The 23,117-nt window shown below is 39.6% G+C and overlaps 1 protein-coding gene across 1 annotated transcript in view; it reads left to right on the top strand.

The window, feature by feature from the left end:
* The window catches only part of sstr3a (somatostatin receptor 3a), a 46,481-nt gene extending 37,645 nt beyond the window's left edge, over positions 1-8,836 (top strand). Inside the window, exon 2 of the mRNA XM_085404694.1 lies at positions 2,143-8,836. Coding sequence (XP_085260820.1) covers positions 2,177-3,628 — 1,452 coding nt within the window. The 5' untranslated portion in view covers positions 2,143-2,176 and the 3' untranslated portion in view covers positions 3,629-8,836. The remainder of the gene's footprint in view (positions 1-2,142) is intronic.
* The last annotated feature ends 14,281 nt before the right edge of the window (positions 8,837-23,117 follow it).

Here is a 23,117-nt window from a genome sequence, read left to right as displayed (position 1 = left end):
ACATTTTTGACAATATGTCATTTCAGTTTGGACAGCAGTGACCAATAAGCAGAGCAACACGACCTTCTCTAGCATGCCAGATACTCATTCTTTCTCACATGCTTCATTTAAAAATGAAAGAGATTGTGTGGGTGAGCGTAGCAGCTGTTATTTCCCTTCAGTGTTTGGTCAGCATGACAAAGTCTCACCCCCCTACGTCTTCCAGTCGACTCTCCTCCATGCGTGTTCCCAGTTCACATTAACTAGAGTGCTGCTGGGTTGCTAATGAAATCTCAATTATCTGCTTTTTCCACGTGTGAGAATATCCTGTGTTTAATTTACCTGCTTTATCAAAAGAACCAAATATAGATGGCATGGTGAAATCATGCTGCAAACAAGCATCTTTATCTATTTGCTGTGTGAGTCATTATCTCATATCCATTTCTATCCCATTTTCGTTATTTTATCTACAGCCTTTCTTTTTTGCAGCTCACCCTCTGAGAAACATCTCTGCTAACTCTTCATGTAACAGCCTAGCTTATTATGGCTAACAACACTTTTTGGGAGTGAAAAAGTGACTTGCAAAGCTTGATTTTATAAAATACCCTAACTCTTAATTTACAAATGCATTGTAATACTATATCTAATAATCTGTGCTCAGAATACAGACACTTCATCTTACCACAAGTTTTATAATTCCAGATAGATGTTTCCTAAATATGTTTTATTTCTCATTAGCAAAATTACAACATAACTACTATTTACATGTATTGGACAACTAAATTGGGAGACCTTTTGTCTCCTCCTAGTCAGCCTCCTAGTAGGTGCACATTTAAGTTTGAAAACCCAAGGTGATTTTCTGAAAGCTTGACTTCTTATCTTGACCTTGAGTTCAAGGTCACTGAGATTCAAAGTCGTCCAAGATGTTTAGTAGCTGCACCTATGGTATGAATTTCAAAATCCTACAACACCTCGTTCCCGAGTTATTCGCAAACTTGGGTGTCCACACTACCAACCCCGCCCACCCACCTTTTATGGCCGAGGGGTTAAACGTGTTGAACAGGAGCTTTGGGCCACAGCTGCCTTTGTGTACACAAAAGAAAAGCAAAAAACCTAAATGAAGAAGAGAAGCCACCACAGACTGTGGACATGTCAACACATACCACATTCACATTAAAGAAATTCACCATTTACAAGTTGAGACATAACGCTATAACATTAAGACAAGAAAAAGATGGGTTTAAACAGCTCTGCTGGAGTCGGGTCCCATGAGCATCAAGCAATCAATTGTTTCCATTGTTTTTACAACAATGGAAACCCCAATGAGTTTATTGGAAGACTGGATGGATTTTATTGCATCTGTGAAATCGAAAAGTCATTAAGTGAAAGGCCGGCTTTAGGTTATTAAACCTGCAAATAGCAAAAAATAATGTTTAGTGGCCTGAATGGCAACAAACTATTTGGTGACAGAACAGAAATATAGGAGTTATACCAAGAAAAACAAATACTGTCTTCATGTGGTTAATGTGTGTTTTACATGCAAAGAATCCCCAGTTTTAAACCAGGATGAGATGGGCATCTGAAGGTTTATGCCTCTAAGTCCAACCTCAGTACCTCGGCTTCATAAAATAAGGAAGTTGCTGAAAGTACAACTATAGCAGTATTTTAAAAAATCAGACCAAGCTTATAGTTAGAAAAAATAATATTATATATATATAAAATATTAAAAATGATATTCAGTACACACAAATAATAAATAGCTTGGGATACCTTGTGAGCATCATTTTCAATCAAATAGTAAATTCTTTAGTGTTACACTTATCTATTAACAAGCATACTGTTTTGTGTTTTAAAAAATTGTTGATGAAATTTCTTAAAATGACCCAGTAAATTTATACAAAGTTACAAATTGTATAGACTTTAACCACTTCAGCCATCATAGTACATCATGGTAAATATATATTCAGGTTAATATTTCTTATTATTGATGACTTCTTAGTCTGAGTGTGAAGAGCTTTAATATTAAAGTAAAAGTACTGTTACCCTTTGTCATGTCCTTGAAAAACAGTTTTTCCATTTCTTTTCATTGCTTTCTGAAAGAAACTTGAAAAATGTCAGCTATGAAGTTCAGTGACTTTATTTTATTTTTCTTTGCTTCAGCAGAACAGATGGGTGGGAGCTGAGATCACAAAGCAACATGGGTGACGCGTCGTATTCCGGCCTGGAGATGACGGCTGAGACGTGGGAGAACGGCAGCTTTGCGAGCCCCTCGCCGGGTCTCCCACTGTTTCCGCTCATGTTCAACGACAGCGATCTGAACGACACGCTGTTCAACTCCACCAACTCCACCGCCCCTGATGCCTTCTCGGGTCCCAGCGTAGCAGGGGTCCTCATCCCACTCATTTACATAATTGTTTGCATCATCGGCCTGGGCGGCAACACTTTAGTGATTCACATTGTTCTGCACTACTCAAAGATAGAGTCCGTGACAAACATCTATATTCTCAACCTGGCCATCGCCGACGAACTCTTCATGCTCGGCCTGCCTTTCCTGGCGGTGCAGAACACGCTCCAGTCATGGCCCTTCGGCTCCTTCATGTGCCGACTGGTCATGACTGTCGACTCCATCAACCAGTTCACCAGCATCTTCTGCCTGACCGTAATGAGCATCGATCGCTACCTCGCCGTGGTCCACCCCATTCGGTCTTCTAAGTGGCGGCGGCCTCAGGTGGCCAAAGTGGTGAATGGCACCGTGTGGGCGCTGTCATTCCTTGTTGTTCTGCCAGTGGTCATCTTTGCTAACATCCAGAAAGCAGGAGGCACCTGTAACATCGCCTGGCCCCAGCCGGCTAACATCTGGAGGGCTGCTTTCATCATTTACACCTCCACTGTTGGATTCTTCTGCCCTCTTCTCATCATCTGCCTCTGCTACCTGCTCATCGTCTTCAAGATCCGCAGCTCGGGGAAGAAAGTCCACGCCACCTCGACCAAGCGGAGAAAGTCAGAGCGGAAAGTGACACGCATGGTTGTGATTGTTGTTGCTGTGTTTGTTTTCTGCTGGTTACCTTTCTATGCCCTCAACATCATCAACTTATTGGTGGCCCTGCCACCAGAGTACCAGGGCCTTTACTACTTTGTCGTAGTGCTCGGTTATGCTAACAGCTGCGCCAACCCTATCGTCTACGGCTTCCTGTCAGACAACTTCAAGCGGGGTTTCCGGAAAGCCCTCTGCCGCTCCACGAGGAAGGTGGAGAACCACGAGCCCCTGGAGCACCAGCAGCAGGACGAGGGCAGGAGGGCGCTCATGCCCAGAGAGAGCCTGAGACGAGCAATCAGGGATGAAGAGGATGATGATGAAGAGGTGGTTTCAGAAATGACTGAGATATACAGAATTGCCCAGAATGGAAACAGCAGCTACCAGCTGCAGAGCTCGCAGCCGTTATTCTTAGAGAAAGGCGCAACACCTGGAGTCACAGAGCTAGGCTCCCCAGATAGGCGGGATAACATGGGGGATGCGAAAGGGAAAGACGCCAACGGGGCCACCCTGACTGTCCCACTGCTTCTCAACGGAACCAAGGGTGGGAGCACTAAAACGCTACCAGAGGAAAACTTGGAACCAAGCGCATCATTGGAGATAAGTTACCTCTAGTGTAAAATATGAACTTTAAGTTTATGGGACCGATGTGGAGTGAGTACAATACAGGGTGGCCTGCTTCTAAGCCAAAAAAAAACCCCCATAACAACCCATTAATGAACACTTGGGTGGGTCTTAACATTTTTTCATCAGTGTACACATTAAAAAGCATGTTTATAATGTAAATTTTGTTTATATGCATGCCTGTATGTACAAATATGTGCCTTTAATTGGTTTGATCACCATTTTTTCTGCTCTTTTAAGCTGTTATATTCCATAATGTGAAAATCATTTGCTCAGGTTTGGCTGTATTTAAGCTTCAGTCGCCATCTAGGTTGATGACATGGGTGTTGTTACTGCAACTATTATAAAACCAAATGCCTGCAGCTCCAGCTCCTAGAAATCCTAGTTTGTCTGTTAGTTTCATTTTGCTGCCGGGATCACACTTTGTGTTTTCTATAGAGAGTCAAACAGGTAAAGAGGTGGTCGGGGTGGATGAACAACATGCAAAAAAAATAATGTTTCTGATTGGGTTAGGACAAAAGCACTCATTTTCACACTCAGTGAATCCAGGAAAAAGTCAATGTATTACATATTTTTTGAATATGATTGTTTAATTTAACATAACCACCAGCTGCCAGCTCCTAAACATACTCAGCATCTCATTAATAGTGTCATATCTTATCTTTAAATACTTATTTAACCCCTTGGATGCATGGTGCACTGTTAAATTAATCCTTATACACTTTATACCGGGCTCTGTGCAAGGCATAGTTAAGGTTATGAGAACTGTGGATCTATGATATAAACTATCTATATACTATATAATTTGTGGAAAACTGTTTTCTCTTACTTACATTATTAGTATGTTATTATTTTCCAAGCCTGCTGCACTTTTTCAAATTCCAGGGACCCATTATGTTCATTTCCTTGCCTCATATTTTCATTCTTTGCTTCTACTAGAGTAACTTTACACAATTAGCAGTTGAGATGAATCCTTATTTAGCTTCCACTTCCCTCAGTTTATCCTCCATCTAAAACAAGTTTCTCTGTTCAAGACAATTTTTGATTGGCTGGCCCCGCACATACAGAAATTTTAAACTCATGACCAAATGTTTTGGCAGTGGCACACATTTTGTGTTTTGTACACTTTGTCATTTCAGTTTTTACTTGGATTATTTTCAGCATAAGCATTCTTTGCTTCTTTTTTTTTACTGGTGAATAATCAGTTCTGGCCCAAGTCCTGATTGATGGTAATCCATTTCTGTATTATCAGTGCTTCAAGTCGATCACCCTTTGTGGGCTTCAGGTTATCTGCTTGCTTTTAAAGGACTGATCATACGAAAAACATGCTCAAAGATCAGCTTCTTCCAATGGTCCAAGAGCAATGGGGTGATAATCTGTGCATTTTTCAGGATGATGGAGCACCACATCAGAAATCAAAGCGATAACTAAGGTCAAATCAGCTTTTTGGATCAACGGCCAGGAATCTCCTCAAATCTATTTCTTAATCCCACCGAGATTTAATCTTAGAAATGTGCCATCATTCAGGATTTGGCTCAGAGGCTGATATCCACCACGCCACAAATAACGTTTGTATGAAAGACAAGATTTGTGCCTTTGCCAAAACTTCTGACCCCACTGTTAGAAGCTTTGGCCATATTAAGTAATAAACGTTAGATATAAAAGATGAGCATATCCACGCTCATGCTGTAGGAATTTTCTCGTAGAGCTTCCAGCCCTGCTTTCAGAAATCAAACACTTTAACAGTTTTAGATCCAGCATAATTACAAAATCTTATTATCCAGCTGCTTCCAGTGTGTCATCAGAGCAGCAGTTGTGCACGTAAAATAATTTGAAAAAGCCGCCTCATAAAACCAAAGTGCTTTATAATAACGGCTGGATTGATGTGACAGTCAAAGAGATATTAGAGAATCCATTAATCTGTCAGTGCTGAACCGATACCTGTGTGAAAGCCCTGAGGCTGCTGTCAGAATGAGAGTGCTTCTAATAACCGCTGACATACAGAAGTTGCTGTTCTAAAACATGCCAACAAAAAAGGAAAAGTTCATAGGAAAACCATTTTTTAAATTTAAATATTCTATATTTTTTTCATTAATTTCAGTGCCCCATTTAAACTCAGTATAATCTCTGATCTAATGAAGATCAAGCTGCTGCAGGCACTCGCAAACTCCATTAGCGTCATCCAGGTTTCCCTCGCTTGCATCATTTGTCCGTGTCGTAGTTCCTCACCGTGAAGATGTGAAGCGTGACGCAGGACCGAGTTCTTTCATCCAGAGCGTCTCGCGCGTTTCTGATGACGACACGCCGGCTCACACGAGTCAAACCGCAATCACACTGGAAAGCGGAAATGCTGTGAATTTTTCATGTAGTGTTCACCTTTATTTATATTCCTATAGATACAGATCATATATATATATAATTTTAAATTTAAAACTTAAAATGAGCAAACTGAAACAAATGAAACTTGTTTCTACCTGACACTCAGATTATAGAAGGAGAAAAAAAACCCTCCCATTTCTGATATATAATCATACTGAAGGCTTTTATACCCTTATTTGATTTACTTATGAAAGTGTCCACTTTCTCATTACTTTCATATATTGTTTTAGGAAGTATCCAATACATACAAGTTTCATTTATATAATTTTTCAGGGGATCTTATATCTGTTTTCACTCTTGTATGCTTTTCATACAAGTTTCACACAAGACAGATACAAACGTTATAAGATTTATATATATCTTTTCCATTAGCCTTATATGATTCACTATATGAGGCAAGCCAAATCTGATGCAAGTCTTTATAAGTTTTTTCGATTTCTTTTCCATATGGGTAGTGTCAGAGCAGTCTGTTGAGTGAAGGCAGGTATCCAATGATTTCAAGCCAAACAGTGAATGTAACAAATTCTCTTAAATTTCTTGTACCTGCTGCTCAGGTAGCGGGCCAAATGTTTACTCATTATTTTAATAAGACTTAAAACCACTGACAGACTGACCCAGCCTTAAAGTTGTTTCATTTTAAGCCTCAGAAATAAAAATTCAAGGTGCTGAAAAACACACATTCACTTTTCTCCTTATGCTGCAGAAAAGCTTGAATATTTAACCAGTGACCTTGAAATCAGTTTAAAATGCTTCATAAATTTTCTGCTGGATATTGTTATTCATATCTTTCAAGCTATTGTCTGCAAATAACATATTCAGATTTTATATAATATGCTTTTTTTTGCAACATAAGGGTTTTTAAGATAATATCAGATGTGGGTGGCTGATCGCAGCAGTTCCATCTATAGAAATACTACGTCCACAGTTCACACCGACACTGCTTTTTAACTGACAGGTTTACTTTTCCATGCATGGCAACATTTTCCCACAAGAAAGAGACAAAACTGTATTAATAAAGAAGAAATTAGGGAATATACTTTAAATTGATGTCTGTTCATTCAGTAAGGTTGCTTGACGTAGGGAAGTTGGTAAGGTTATAATCATAGGGTTGCAATTATTTCTGGTTTTAAAATACAGATTTTTGTGGTTCGCTTATTGCCCTACTATTAGAATTATTTGCTATGCACAGGTTGCTAAAATAATGTTATTACACCTGCATACAGACAAAGAAACCCATGTTATCTTTTAATTTAGCAAATTACATATTTCTTTGATGTCTAAATTTAACTAAAACAATACTTGTATCCTAGTTTTTCACATGTGGAAGACGAATTTACCCATAAAACTCCAGCACTCTCCCAACACATGCTGACTGCTCCACAAAACAGTTAAACCACACCAGAATCTTCAACATGCATATTTTAGTAATTTAGATATTTACTGTCTCGGGCCCTCGTATTGAAAATATGATCAAGCTAAGCGAAAAGAGAAAAGAAAACATCGCCCCTATACCTGGAAACATTTTTTTTTTGTCTCTAGCTGCCATTTTGACTTTTGATATTCAAGGCCAGACAAGTGGGACTCCACTATTTAGAACAGGGATATTAGACATACAGCCTGGGCCAGAACCAGGATGCCAAAGGTAATGTGTGGCCCAGTATAGACGACACGGTACTATTCAAGGAAACTGCAACTTTCTCCAGGGTAGAAGTCTAAACCATCACCAGATTTGCAGAGATGTTACAGAAAGTGTGCCAGCGGGTTTGATTTATGGCAAAGATATTAAAATTGCGCCAATTCTGCATCAGACATTCAGGCCTGTGGATATTTTTTCGTTTCTACGTAATGATTCTTATTTAGTTTTAAGATCAGAAGTTCAAGATTTAGAAGGTTTTTTGGTAACTAACATGCAGCACTAAAGATCAATACAGCTGTCAGACTGTGTGGAACTCTTTAAAAATAAAGTCAATGAAAGTGAAGACGAGCAAACACTGCCAGATAAAGCTGTCACGTCCCGGTCGCTTAGAACAGGTGCAAGGAGACGAGCTTTGAAGAACACTTGAACAGTTCTCAGTGAATATCAGGTAGCTTTTTTGTTCGGATTGCCCATCCCTATGTGCAGCGAGTGTTCTGTATTATTTTCTATTGCTATAAAAGAAATCAAGCTGCATTCAGTTTCCATGAAAACGTGTTTGCCGTAGCAGGAATGGTTCATAAGGACAATTTCTAAGAGACAGAGTTGCATGGCTTTTTATGTTACAGCATTCTTACTGATTCTATACAAATAATGTAGATAATTATCTGATTACATGGGTGTACTTTGAAATTAATCTGTGTCGCTGCTCAGATTGTGACCTTAGCGAAAGAGCTAATTTGTCTGTGTTGTTTCTTGAAAGCTGAACACTGAGCCATCATGCCGAGGCTCGCTGATTAATTATACACGTGCTGCCTGAGGTGTGTAGGCCAGGGTGGATCCAGAAATATTTGAGCAGTAGCCACAATACTGTTTTTATGGTCCTCATCAATTTCAGTACAGCTGTAATTAAACATATAATTCTGAAGGATCTGCGCCTTAATTAACCGTTATGATCTGTATAACTGCAACACTGAAAAAGATTTTAAAAAGTTAATAAGTTACTATTTTCTTATCTGAAGTTATGTCTTTGTGGTGTACTGAGCTGCTTCGGGAATGTGAGTTATCATGTAAAACAAACTTGGTCACACTGGCTTTGTGTTGGTGTGCATTCTTGGTAATTTTGTGTGTTTTAATTGTCATAAAGTAAAGCTATGTGCCAGACAGGCGTCCTTTCTTTATCAGACTCCGGTACATGTGAATGGACTCCTGTACACACTGTTTGCACTTTGGTGTGATTACACACAGACTTTTTTTCACATAACTGTAAAAATGATTTTGTTCATTACTCACAAACAGTGTCAAGTTGCCTCTATTGAGCATACAAAGGTTTATTGGGGCTCATGGAAGAGGATCTCCATTAAACGCCAAATATTGCTTAAAATTTACTACTGACCTGCCTTTCTTCTTTTTCCTACCCTAAAAAAGTAGTAATTAAAGTGGATTTACTAAACACTACGCCCTCAGTTCACAACTGCTGGCAAAGCAATGGCGTAAAATTCTGCATGGAAAACACAGTTGTACAAACCCCGTCAAAGAAGCACAGATCCATGCTACTCCACAGCACCTTGCATTTAAATGACAGCTCATTTATACTGAAAATGGAAATAGAAAATGAAACACGTTAAAACATTATGGCATAAGAACCCCAGAACAAACTGACTTTATACTTTAATCATGGCACCAGTATCGGGGGAGTGATTATTCATAAAATGTATGGGTCTGTGCAAAAACCTTGAGCCACTGTTCATTTTACTTCCAAGGAGTCAGACTTGCTTGTAATTTTTAAAGTGCTCTTGAGCAATAGTTTCACACCTTCAGAAGTTCTTTCAATGTTTTTCTTTGGCTGCTTTTTCCACTTGTTTTCAGTTGGTTGTGAAACATCTGTCTCACTAAAAACACTGCATCCAGATAACCTGAATCACCTTTCTAACGTTTGCCTATATACGTGGATTGTTGAACATGCATCAGGATATTAGCTGAAACCGTAAGATATACAGGTACTGTGTGCAGCATGTCCTTAAAAACTTAAGGAAACAGGACAAATGGAGGACCAAGGAAGAAGAAGCCAGTCTAAAAGATCTTCCCACCGTGTCTGGAAGTCATATAGATAATAAACAAATCTAAGTCTAAAGGTATAAAAACACTTTTTAAGTATATATGATATGTACATGTGAGATTATAATAAACATAAACATTATTATTTGTAGGGAAAACTGTACAGAATATTAGGAAATGAATATATAGAAATCCAGTATACATTCACCATTTGAGGCATGAAATTGCCATACATAAAGCTATTGCAGAACCTGGACCTGATGCTGCTTGTGGGCAGGAGGGGGGACGGCTGGTACATGGTGAATGTGGGCTGAGGCTTTGATGCAGTTATGGGCTCCGTTGAGACAGCGTCTGTGCACAGCATCCTCGATGGAAGAAGTCACAATGATCTTCTCTGCAGTCCTCACCACACTCTGCAGAGATTTCCTCTATCATGGCGTGCAGCTCACAAACCAGAGGGAGATGGCTGGTCAGGACACTGGTGGTGAGAACAGGAGGGGGAAAGGTGTGGTCTCCTCTTCCGGCACAGGAAGTGCAGTTGCTGAGCCCATTTAACCCGTAATAATGTATTAAGTGACCAGTCAAGACTATCGGTTATCTGCACCACTGAAACTTGATACTATTGACTTCCTCCTCTCCACTGTCAGTGATGAATGGGGAATGCCTGGGCTGGCTTGTGCTGAAGTCAATGCTCATCTCATCTGTCTTCTTAACATTTAAGATCAGATTGTTGACAGTGCATCAGTCCACCAATCACTTCACCTGCTCTTGATAGGACAGGTCCTTGTTTTCCCTAATGAGACCCACCCCTGTTTCATACTTGATGATATGATTAGAAGCGGATGCAGCGCTGCAGTCAAGGACTTAGGACATATCCTGAGGAGGGGAGCTGATGGAGAGGTAGATGCAGTTGGAGGGGGTGTTTCCGTGTCTACCTTCTGTCTGACCTCAGTAAACACTTTCCTGATGAGTTCACGCTTTCATTCTCTAGTTTCAGTTCTTATTTTGTACAACTTATTCTCTCAATTACAGTAAAAAGGAGGTTAAAGTTGTCACTGTCCACCTGTCCTCACCTCTTGACTCACAACTTTCTATCTGAACCGATCTACCTCTACTATGTTCTTTATGTGCATATTTGTGTGAGTGTGCGTATGTATATGTGTGGTTAAATGTTTGCGCAGAAACTCCACCTGAATTCCTGCCTTCTGCCTCCACACACCTGAAACAATCACGCACCTGATCCTGAGGTCCTCGCTTGTTCCCACTACGTAAGGCAGTGGCAGATATTCAGTCTTCACTGGATCGTTACATAGCAACAGTTAGTGAAGCCCAGTGTTCTGGGCATCCATCCTACCTCACAAACCATCCTGACTAAACCGTCCTACCTTTATGAATATGAGCTAGAATCATACTCTGATGGGTAAAGTTAAATGGCAAACCGTCCTACCTACTTAAATTTATGCTGGAATTATTCTGTGACAGCAGAAATGTGCATAAACTACATGCGGTAGAACAGTTTGCCAAAGTAGGATGGTTTACCAGAACACTGGCACCTTCTTGTGTTATAGTACCTGTCAGAATGATTCTGTTGTCCTCCTCAATAACCCTACATTGGTGAACGTTGCAGAAATGGTAGATCTGAGGATATTCTTGCCTGTGCAAACTGGGACCAACACAGCTGCTGATCTTTTGTATAGACCATTATCTCACTGTAAATAAATGCACTGAACTTGGGTTAGGGTACCTACTAGGGCACCTCAACCACCTACTTGCCAGGTGCTTGAGTTCTACCTGGCTAATAATCTCTGACAAAACTACAGTATTCTTTATTGTGTAGCTGACAACTTGCTTACTTATTAGTTTCAATGTCAGATCTGCTCCTTGCTAATCACAGTCATCTTTAGCCCCTTTTCCATGGTACCAGGTACCAGGTACTTGTTTAGTACCTGCTCGGCTGGGGTTCCAAGCGATCCAAACAGGTATTAAAAGACACATACCTTTAGTACCTACTGCCAGTAGCATTACTTGATGAGTCATGAGAGTGTCTCATTCACGAAAATCAAAACCACCATTTTTGAAACTTGGCAACGAAAGAAATGACTACAAAAACCAGAGCCCAATCCATAATCGTCCCTCCACCAAACTTTACATGACAGCGTACCACGTAGTCTGCATGCGTACGTGCTTGAGTTTATACTCCTGGCCATGGAAGTGATTGATACACCAGAAGCCAAAGATTTAGGTGGTTGTGTGGACACGTGGTGCTCAAAAATTGAAGTAAAAAAATTATTTTATTTCAATTACAGTTCATATTTTCCACCAACTAAAAAAAACCTGCAGGTGATACAATAAATTTAATTGTCAGTAAATGTGATAACAACTCTGTATCTTTAATGGAAACCCAACGTCCCGTGGCTCATTCATGAATCTAAACATGCCTCACAGCATGTTTTATTTATCCAGCTGTAAATACAATGAAACAATGCTTCTGTTCAGTTTTATCGAGTTGCCGCTGCTTGCTGGTCTTCAGCCCACGCACAGCCTTCTGCAATGATCCTCAGAGGAGCATAAAACCGTCATTAAAGACACATTAAAACTGGGTTTGCTTGGCACATACTTTATATTGCCCGGCCCCTGTGGCTTGCAGTTTGATGAGAGTGGAGATTTGTTGTGGCCGAGCAGAGCTCTTGTTTACTACAGTTTGTTAGACTATAAATATAGTGTGACCCCCCCCTCCTCCAGCGGCGCTTACTGTACATGGAGAGGTGATAGTCAGTTGATGGGTCTGCTGGTGGCATCACTATGACTCACTCTGATTCTCTGCCTACAGGCTCTCACCCACGTATAATATGGACCAAGACTCAAGTTAACTCTAATAGGCGATTATTCACTTTTTTGGCAGGAGAAACTATGGAAACTCAGAGTGAACACTGTCATCAGCTCAAGAGGACAAGCGCAACAAGGTCCCCACACGATCCTAATGAACACGTTATACAACTGCAGCTGATTCTGCAGCACATTTAAAATAACAGAAACATGTACAAACATGCAAGCATTTTAATCACTGAAGGCTTTTAAAACACAGCTAACACAAATGAGGGGGAGTCTTTATTTTCAGAAATCAACCTTTACCTGAAGTGTACAGACACATACTGCTGCTTCGGTGCATAGCAACAGTATGTGTCTCGTGTTATATTTCCTCTCGTCAGACTGTCTGACTCGACTCAAACCATCAGGGACAAATGAGTCTCACAGTTCTCTTGGATGCCGGTTAGAGCAGAGTTTCTATTTGTTGTCGTTTTGGGGGGTTTTTTCCTAGCAGTGCTGCTGCAGTTCCAGTGTTTGGATTTATGACTCAGTCAGTTATTCAGACAAAGAATCTAAACACATTTATTTGCACAACTACAGATTCCAGAGACAGATCCAAGTATTAGCAACACAGGTGTTTGTCCTCCCTGTTAAAAATCAGGAAAAACTGCTAACCCCCCTCCCCACCACCACCACTAATTTCAGTCACGTTATTAGTCTTTTCCATTTCAGTCATGGGTCTTTTATTTGCTAATCAGCTCTGTCCTGGCCATTATTTACAGTCGATGTCAACCATAAGAAATAGAAATAAATTAATCACAGAAAATAAATTAATTAAATGGAAAGAGCCAAATATTCTGTGGCCTTTGGCACCTACGCTTTTTACAGAAAGTAAATATACACTCACCAGCCAATTTATTAGGTACATCTATTCAACTCCTTGTTAAAGTAAATATCTAATCAACCTAAATACTTTTTGTCTTTCATTTGGAGGAAGTATTAAACTTGGTTACAAAAGTCCACAGCCTAATAAGTCAACTGTTCATGAAAGGGTGACACATGCATGGTTGTTTCCTTATAGAAGACTCAGAAGGTGTCAGACATGTCAGCTCATTAAACTCATCTCAGAAACAAAGCAAACAAAAGGGAGGACAGAAGAGTCTTATCTGTGTGTGTTGACTCAGAAAGCAATAAAGAATACATTATATTCCAGTAAATGTTGTGCTTCATGCTGGTGCCTGGTTTTTGTATTTTTCTTGCATAAATAAGGTTTCCACCACAAATTGATTTCTGAAAATGGCAGAAATTGATGCATCTAAAATAAATGAATTAGAAAAAAAGACAGAATCCAGGAAATTAATTTTCTGGGAAAGTAATCAGACCTTCCTGTCCAATGTGTCCCCTTATTTTTCAGTGTAACATACTGTGCAAATAAGTCTTCAGTTATGACCTTTAAATTTAGATTTGATGGTTTTATCGTCCAAGGTCTCGGATAAGATGTAGGTCTAGGTAGGTTTGTAAAGCTTTTGTATTGAACTCCTTATTTAAATGTTGCGTTCAAGAGAAAAGAATTTAAAGTGTGATGCACCATTCCAGAGATTTTAAAGTGTTGTATCCTGAAGATGGACACTGATGAAAAAGAGGATGACCACATGACTTCTGTTTCAAATGATTACATGCATTTTTCCCAAGGATAAAGCAGCTGTGTGGAATGCTCGGCCTTGATCCTTTTTGAGAACCATCCCACAACTCAGCTGGTTTGACAACTGAATATAAAGCACTGTTAACATTTGGGGAAGCTTCAGTTTGGAAGAAAATCAGAGTGGGCAGCATCTGCAAAATGCAACACGTTGTGCAGTAATGTATTGAAATCTTGTAGCATCCACCAAGTCCCTCTGCTTAAGAAGGCAAATGTACAGCCTGAGCTAAAGGTACAACAGAACTTCACCACATCGAGGGGCCAATGGATGGGGCCATGTACTGCAAAATCATGGATGAGCTTCTCCTTGCAAAAGCCAGAATGATGAAGATGTGTCTCCCAGCATGACACTGAACCAAACAATACCACCAAGCCAACAAAGGAGTGGCCAAAGTCTCTAGACCTTAATCACAAATCTGTGAAGAGAGATGAAGCTTCGAATTGCCAAGCGGCAGCCAAGAAACCTCAAAGACTTAGGGAGTTTCTGTAAAGAGGAGAGCGACAACACGGCTCCTGATATGTGTGCAAACCCGGTGATCAGCTGTGCTTCCCCACAAGGGTTTCTCCACCAAGTACCTGGGGATCAAATACTTATTCCGATCAGTGACATGCAAATCAATTCATAACTTTTCTGTAAAGGGTTTTCTTCATGTTTTTTTCTAATACTTATTTCTCTGACTGTATGAATGAAAAAGTAATACAAACTAAGGAAAATCCACAGGTTTGTTTAGTTTATGTGTGTTGATGCTCTTATGCATTTTATGGTAGATATAAATCTAATAGTTCAGCTGCTGTAGCTAAGATTAGCGTAAAAATTGTAAACAGCAAACTTGGCTCTGTCTCAGCATCCTCAGCACCATGTGTTTCTCTCTGAGCTTTTCACTAAGTCTTCAACAGGCCCAGTCTCCCTGTAGCTCATTTGCAGTTCTCTGGTTTTTGAGGTTGTTTTCATGGTCATCTGGCATCCTTTGTTGGGCATTCTCCATATCTTTGTGATAATTTTGTGTCACTATGTAGTTGTTTGTTCTGCTGCATCTCTTTGTAGCCCTTTGATTATGCTCAGACTTCCCAGCTCGGGCCCTGGGCTTGTGCCCAGCATCTTCAGTAATCTCTCCATGCAGCTGGTGCTCTGCTTTTGAACACAAATGAAATGTGCCCCAAAGACAATATTAATGACTGTTACAAAGCAGTGTAAGAAGTGTATTAACGTTGAGGGATGGTTGGTTTAATGCAGTACTGGACTTTGAACCAAGCTATTTTCTCCCAGAAGAAATCGCAGCTATAAGATGAGCCTAGTTTTAATAGCCAGATAACAAAGGGTCCTTTTATATGATCTAACTTGTTTGGAGCAGCCATCTATCCCAAATTCTAAAATTACCCTTTGAAATGTTTCACAAAATGCACTTCAGTTTTTTCCCTTGCAAATTATGAGAAAGGAAATAAAGTATCGTGGATAGCAGTGCTTGATTGTCTTCCTCTCCACTGTACACTTTCATATGAAACTGTAGAATAGTGTTTGATGCAATGCTCTGGGTTTGTTACAGAAATGACAAATCAGCTTTAGATCATAACACTTGGAGTGTGAGTAAGTCTAATTCGATGAAAACAAATGTCTGTTTTCACTCAATTCAATTTAGTTTTATTTATAAATCGGTGCTTTACATTGTAAAGTAAAAACCCTACAATAATTCTTATTTATAACAAGTGAATGGCCACATCATCATCAGCTGATATCTGTTTAACAAACATCAGTGCTGACTATGTGCAGGAGTTCATTCCTGCTGCACATCATTGTTCACTGTGTTACAATGCATAACGTGTGTGTGAACAAAAATCATTTTCTAACAGAAACAAAGAGTAAAACAGTACAAATGTGTTACCTCAGGGTCGTGTTCAAACAGAATGAATAATTTTTAAAAACAAATGATCGGTCAGGTTGTGCATTTCCAAATTTTACATGTTGTTTTACTGTGAGAAAGAGATGTTATTGAAATTATCCCAGCCCGGCTTGGCAAACAGTGTTTATAGTTTGATCACTATGATCTCTACTAAAGACAAAGACGATGTGATTGGTTCTTTTTTTTTAGGCCAATCTGATTTTCCAATGATTTTCTGGTAGTTCTGAGCTCAGTGAATATCCTCACTTTTAGTCTTACAAACATCAAAGACCTCAGGACTGTGAAGACTTGTTTTAGTTAATGCGAGTTAACGTCATTTTACAAAAGCCTGTTGGAGGTTAAAATGGGCGGATCAAAGACTTGTTGTGTGATGCAGTTCAGGAAAAACAGAGAACAGCTGCACACTAAAACAGCCAAACGAGGAACTTCCCAATATTTCCTGTGTTTGCTACTTTGACTTCACTGTCTGGAAATATCTTTCAAAACCATGGCTGAAAAATTTAATTTATTAATCAGATCAATTTTTTGCACAGAGTATCTAGAACTTTTTAGGAAGCAAAAAAGCAAAAAAAAAAAACCTGACAAATTTGGACTTTGGCTGGGTTTTTGCAGAATAAAGGCCTTTTATTACTTTTTTTGAGTGTCTGGCTTTAGTTTGACTTTGAATAAAGGAGTCACAGGTCTCCTGCAGGCTAACATGTAATTGTCTTTTGCTGCCTATAATATTAAAAAATTATTTATAATTGTAAATGATTTTTGTGGAATTTTTAAGAAATGTCCAATAAATTTAAAAAATACAAATTTAGATAATAAAAAATAACTGCACAAAACTAGTGAAAGATATTTATGTTTCATTAGAAAGCTGCAGTTCAAAAAGAGTCATGCAAGTTGAATCATTCTTACTGAAAGCCAAATGATTACAAGGTTAAACATAAATACCAGTAAACAACAGTTTTAAAGGAGAATGAGTGTTAGCAGCCTGTTGCATAACAGAAGCAAACTTCAGCTTCCCTTTGTCTTCATTGTCTTTCCTTTTGTCCTCACCGTAATCACTTTGAGAGTGAACTGTGAAGTAATTTGTCCTTCAAATGCTCAGTGTCTTTTCAGCACATGTAGCACCAGCCCACTTTGAACCGCAGCCATGACGAAGACCCAATCACCAAAGCATTTAAGCTTCATATTGCCAGGATGGTGAAGCACCAGGTAGCATGGATGTTGCTCTCTGGGCTGATTCTGTCCTAAATCTAGTTCTTTGGTTTCAGCTATATTCCTTTTTTCAGACAAACATGCCCATTTTTGCATCAACTATCAATTTTATTGATTATTTACTACAAGCAGTAATCAGTTTTAAATGAGGCACATTTATTTTTAATTACTGCAAAAAAGTCTGCAGGTTCCATCATTTATTAACAGAAAATGTGCACGCTACACTAGAATGTGCTTTTTTGTGTTGCTGGATATCAAGTTTTGCTTTACACTAGGATACATGTCTTTGAATATTACTTTCATCATTATTTGTCCAAAATTATCATTAAAACTGAGAAACGTGTTTTAAAGACAATATGACATCACATATTTACTTGTTTTACAGATTTTAATTCATATATTTTACAAAAAATGCAGAGAAAGTCCATTTAAACATGAGTTGAGTTTACATGTTAGTATTTAGTGGTTAACACATGCCCACAGTGTTACACTTACATACTGTGCGGCTGATAGTATATCAGGGCTTAGGCGTGATGTCATAGTTTATGTTCACATTAAATGCGTAAAAGCTTGATAATTTATAGGGGATTATTGTAACTGATCTAAACACTATTATAGCGTATACAGTGACTCCCAGCAGACCTCCCTGCCTGCTTAAAGAGCATCTGTTTTTCAGCGTTATCTTGGAAAGAATCGAGGGAATAATGATTTCATTAAGTATGAATCATTTCAGTATGATTCAGAGGTGTGAAAGGATGGGTGACATTTCTGCTGACATTTCTTTAATTTGATCCATAACAGGGGAAGGTTGGAAAACTGCAAAGTACTCCTTTAAGCCATCATACTCACACGTTTACACACATTAAAGTGTTTTATGTTTTAGGAAGATGAGGTTATCTTCAATTGGGAAGCAGCACCAGGTCCTGATTCTGAGAAAAAAGCTTCATATTTATAGAAACTGTTTTAAAAAGATCTTTCTATTTCCCCCTAATCCATTGTGTGAGGTGTGCTGCATGTGATTTCTGTGTCTTAAATATCAGATAAATGGTAAAAATGGTACGTTTTTAGACATCAAAGTCTTACATAAAGATGTTGAATAACCATAAATTCTGTGTAATGTTGAAAAAATATTACATTTGAGGATAGCTCAGACTTCAATGACATGCTTTTTCAAATGTGTAGTGCCTCGTGTACGTCAACAACCAAACAGCTTTTGTCTGTAACACAGTGGAAAATATAATGATAATAAATAATGGTTACACTTTTGTGTTGATATGAAATGTAACTGATTATAGACTCACTCTGGGATGAAAAATAGCGTTCAGCTAAGGCTAGCTGTCACGCTCAAAGTGAATATGCGAAACACAAAGAATCAGATTCTTCTGCTCACTGAAGCAACAGAATAACAAAATATTAGAATTTAACTCAGCACAGCTGAAGCACACTTTTCTGAGATGCTCTGTCCTGCACAGGGAGCCACATTATTATTGGAAATGCTCAGTGGCGAGTTCATGATCAGTGACTCCAAGCAGCAGAGGTGAGTCACCACACCTGCCAATCAAAGTAGGCCATGCCCCTAACTCCAGCATCCAGGTGGATGTATTTTAAAAATCAGGATTTATGAAGAAGACAAAAACATAAATATGGTATAAAATGCCTTTTAATTCTGTAAAGTTTGGCATTTGTTTTAAATCCTGTCCTGTGTGACAGCTTTTCCAATCAGATTTGTGATCTGAATGCACGCTGGTGCCAAATACATTTTGCTTTCCCAAGAACAGCTATATAAAAATCTGCTCGTTTAGGTGTTTCTTTCTTTTATTTATTCATTTTTATTTATATTATTTCAGTTATTACATTATCTGTGGGATGATATGATGATGTCTAAGGCAGGACATTAGAAGATGTTTTTGTACTCTGTTTTCCAGTTGCTTGGTCCAAACCTGTAAAACGGGCTCGGCAAGACTTGTAGACGTTTTCAAAAAGAAAGTTAAAGATTTACTTTTTTGCTTTTAAATTTTCAGGATGTTTAGTTTTATAATTATCTTGTACCTCCTGCAGCTGTGAAGCAGCTTGGTGTGAGGTGGATGTCAGTATCAAGTGGAGCTGCTGCGCTGGCTCCTCTCACTGGGTCCAGCTTGATTTATTAATCAAGTGCTGGAGGTTGCAGCAGATCGTCATTACTATTGTGATGAACATTGTGCTGTTACCTGTTGTTTGCAATCATCTGCCTGTAATAATCCCGTCTCTCCTCGCCTCTCCTGGTTTCCTGCTCCCAGCTGTCTTGGAAATCTTTCCTCCTTCGGAAACACACTCGGCTGCTGCCTGTGGAGCAAACTTGCCCACTTCATCACTTGTTCTCTGTAACCTGTCAAAGAAAGGAATCACCTGCTCCCCAGCCTACCCACGCTCTGCCTGTTCCCCTTACTAACTTCTGATTTGCCTCCAGCCGCCCACGGACCCCCCTCCAGTCTCCTACAACACAAATAAGACTGACACAGTTTATCACTCAGCTCTGCAAACAATATTCCTCATCTGCAGCTCCGTTAGCTCCCTGTCTCACTCGGGGAGACCTCCTGTGTTTTGACACTTATGTTGCAGAACGTTGACACCTCCAGCCTACTAGTTTTTCACTATTTATTCTTTACCAATAAATGTCTCAAACTTGCTACCTTGAAACAGCTAAATGGCAGTTTTCTTGAGAAAATGTTACTAGAATACATTCTTTTCTATCCATCCATCAATCATCTTGATGCATGCTCATCAATCATCCAGGTAAGTAGAAAAGTTGATTCTGTTCATCTGGACGTAGCGTTTTGTGGGAGAAACATTTCGTCACTCATCCAAATGACTTCTTCAGTCTCAGCTGACTGCAGGTTTCCCCAATCTTATAAACAGCACATTTGCATAATGACTGAAACCAGCCCACTGAAGGAACAATTGTGAATGGTACTCATGGCCAGTGATCAATGGTCCTTGACAGTGGGTTTTGATCAGTGGTTGTTGATCATTGGTCATGAGAATTTGCATAATTAAGATTAAGGAACTGACCACCCAGCCCATTGTTCCTTCAACATACATCAATCATCATCTTCGGGTCACGATGGCAGCAGGCTTAGCAAGGTTTCCCAGATATCCTTCTTTCCAGCAACGCTTTCCAGTTCCCCTTGAAGGATCCTGAGGCCTTCCACAGGCCATTCAACACATATCATCTCTCCTGGGTTCTCCTTCCAGTTGGTCGTGGCTGGAAAACCTCTTGGGAACATCCTCATCAAACGCCTGAGCCAATGAAGCGCGCTCCCTTTGACGGGAAGGACCAGCAACTCTTCTCTGAGCTCCCGCCAGATGTTTGACCTCCTCACCACAATCTTGTGCTTTCAGTCACTACCCAAAGCTCGTGAGCACAGGTGAGGGTTGCAACGTAGATCTAAAATTGAAAGCTTCGCCTTCCTCACGCTCCAGTTTCCCCATTCTTTTGTGAACAAAATCCAAAGAGTTTTGAACTCTCTTCCATGGTGTAACTTTTCCCTGACCTGTGTTTAATTTCTAATTGAAAAAACTGAGAAACAAGGATTTTTCATTAAACTGGAGCCAGTAAACTGTATATGTCTGGCACTTGATTTTCCCACGGTGGCCCTCAGTAAAACTGAGTCTGACACCTTTGGTTTAGAACAAAGTCGTGTGAAAGATGTTGCTGCTGCTGTAAAATTGCAAAGAAACATCAAGTCTGACAAAAATACACCTCTGCGTCAGACAGCGGCTGTCTTGTTCCTTTCCACCTAGCTAGCAAAACACCCTCTGTGTGAGGGTGTAAAAGATATTCTTTTTGGTTTACAGAAATAATTCATACATCCATCAAGATACATAATAAAATCACTTAGCACACACTGTGCTGACCATCTGTTGTCAGCGCCGCTCCAGAAATCCCGGAAGGACGACTGTGGGCAAGTTTGATATGACTCACCGCCCAGCTGCCGGGAGATAATCAACACACAAAACAAGGAAAATGGCAGAGTTCACTGTAGTGCTGTATCTGTTGTCTACACAGTGAGAATCTGTGGTTTTGTTCGAGCTCGACTACATGTCGGAGACGAGAATGCAGATGTGGAGAAAGACTTGCAGATATGCGAAGATGGCAGCATTATTCATCACCCGACTGATCCCTGAGCAGCAGGAAGGGCTGACGCTGCTGCAGGAGAATTCATTTTCTCTCTGCCAAATTGACAACAGTCGCGCACACAGACTCCTTTTTCTGTTTTAATCATATTTCCTGACCTTTGCGCCGCATGAGTAACATCTTAATTGGATTGGGGATTCGTTTAGAAGCCCCTCTCGAGGCCTCTGAGGTGATGTGCGTCTGATTTACATTTCTAAAGCACTTTTGACAGAACGTGTATGAGATTAAGCTCTAATTACTTGCATAAAGCAGCATTAAAAAGACAAGATGAAACACGGTGGACTGACAATAAATGGAACCTGTATGAATCTTGTATCTGCTGAGAAAACAAGGAGAGAGAAAAGAAAAAGAAACCTGTTTTCCTCTAAGGTGAACTTTGCTCCAGTTGCTCCAGTTGAGTCCATACAGTCCAACACTGTGAGCTACACCCTCACAGGCCATCTCAGAAATGGCAAAAAGAAGAGAAGACAAAACACAAAAAGGAAAGAAAACAACAACTTACACGTGGCAAGGTTCAGTAACCAGCACTTTATATGGAACGCAACAGCAGGACCTTGGATGAGGGACACTTTCTGCATTTTCTAACCCAATAACATGTCCAGGTGTTACTCATACAGATTAACAAATCCTCCAGGCCAGCCTTCAACACACAACACACACACACCTCTAGTTCTCAGCTGGCAAACAGTGTTGTTTTGCTGCAGGTTCACGTGCAGCTCCCCACAAATGTGACTGCACAGCGTGGTGATGCATACAGCTCCGGAGTAATCTGTAAACATGACATATTGATCTGCAGAATGATTTTGAATCCTCTGAATGATTTTTCTAATGTGGCTGTCTCCTGTTCTGTTGCTACAAAGCTCTGACGAGCGTCTCATCTCCTTTCTGACTTTCGGGAGTTTCAGTGGTAGTAACTGTTGGCTGACGTTAATCAGCTCCAGTTGTGCTTGTTTTTAGTTGTCGCTGGTTCAGTTCCACAAAGAACTTCAACAAATAGGCTGAGAAACACCATCACTCACAGCTGCTTCCAAAGGCTCCATTTATATTCAAACACAGGAGTTTAAATCAAGCCATAAAATTTTATTTAATCTGCAAACTGTCAGATAAGTGCAGTGCAATAAATGTGCATGCAGTGAAAAATAGCATAAAATGCAAATAAAAGAACCTCAAAACTGAGTTTGTTGTCCCAGTAACCAAACGCCATGACACCCTCAGGATGGATGGATGGATGAATGGATGGGTTTACCAGGATTCTGCTACTGACTGAACAAAAATTAAGATACCAAAAAATCACCATATAAAATTGACCATATGGAAATACTTTCCTGTTTTAAATGGCTTAACAAAATTAATTAAATAATACTCATTCCATGCTTTTTAGAAAGTATAGGTATTTTAGGCTGTGAATATTGGATATAATTTGTAGTTTCAAATGTATTTCTACACATCAATGTAAGAAAACATAATATTTACCCCATTTACCTTGTTTTTTGATATTTTAACAACTGTTTAAATGTTTGATTTTGGAAATTGCGCCCGGAAGTGTAAATATATATTTTGGACGTTTGTGGAGACCGTGGGTGATCACAATGTAAAGTATTCACTGCCCTCCTGTGGTCAAAGTG

This window comes from Rhamphochromis longiceps, linkage group LG4 (assembly GCF_057381845.1).
Source record: "Rhamphochromis longiceps isolate RC_006_pf linkage group LG4, R_longiceps_female_GT1.1, whole genome shotgun sequence".
Taxonomy (NCBI): Eukaryota; Metazoa; Chordata; class Actinopteri; order Cichliformes; family Cichlidae; genus Rhamphochromis; species Rhamphochromis longiceps.
Note: the sequence above shows the minus strand (reverse complement) of the source record. Positions and strands in the feature narration are given on the sequence as shown.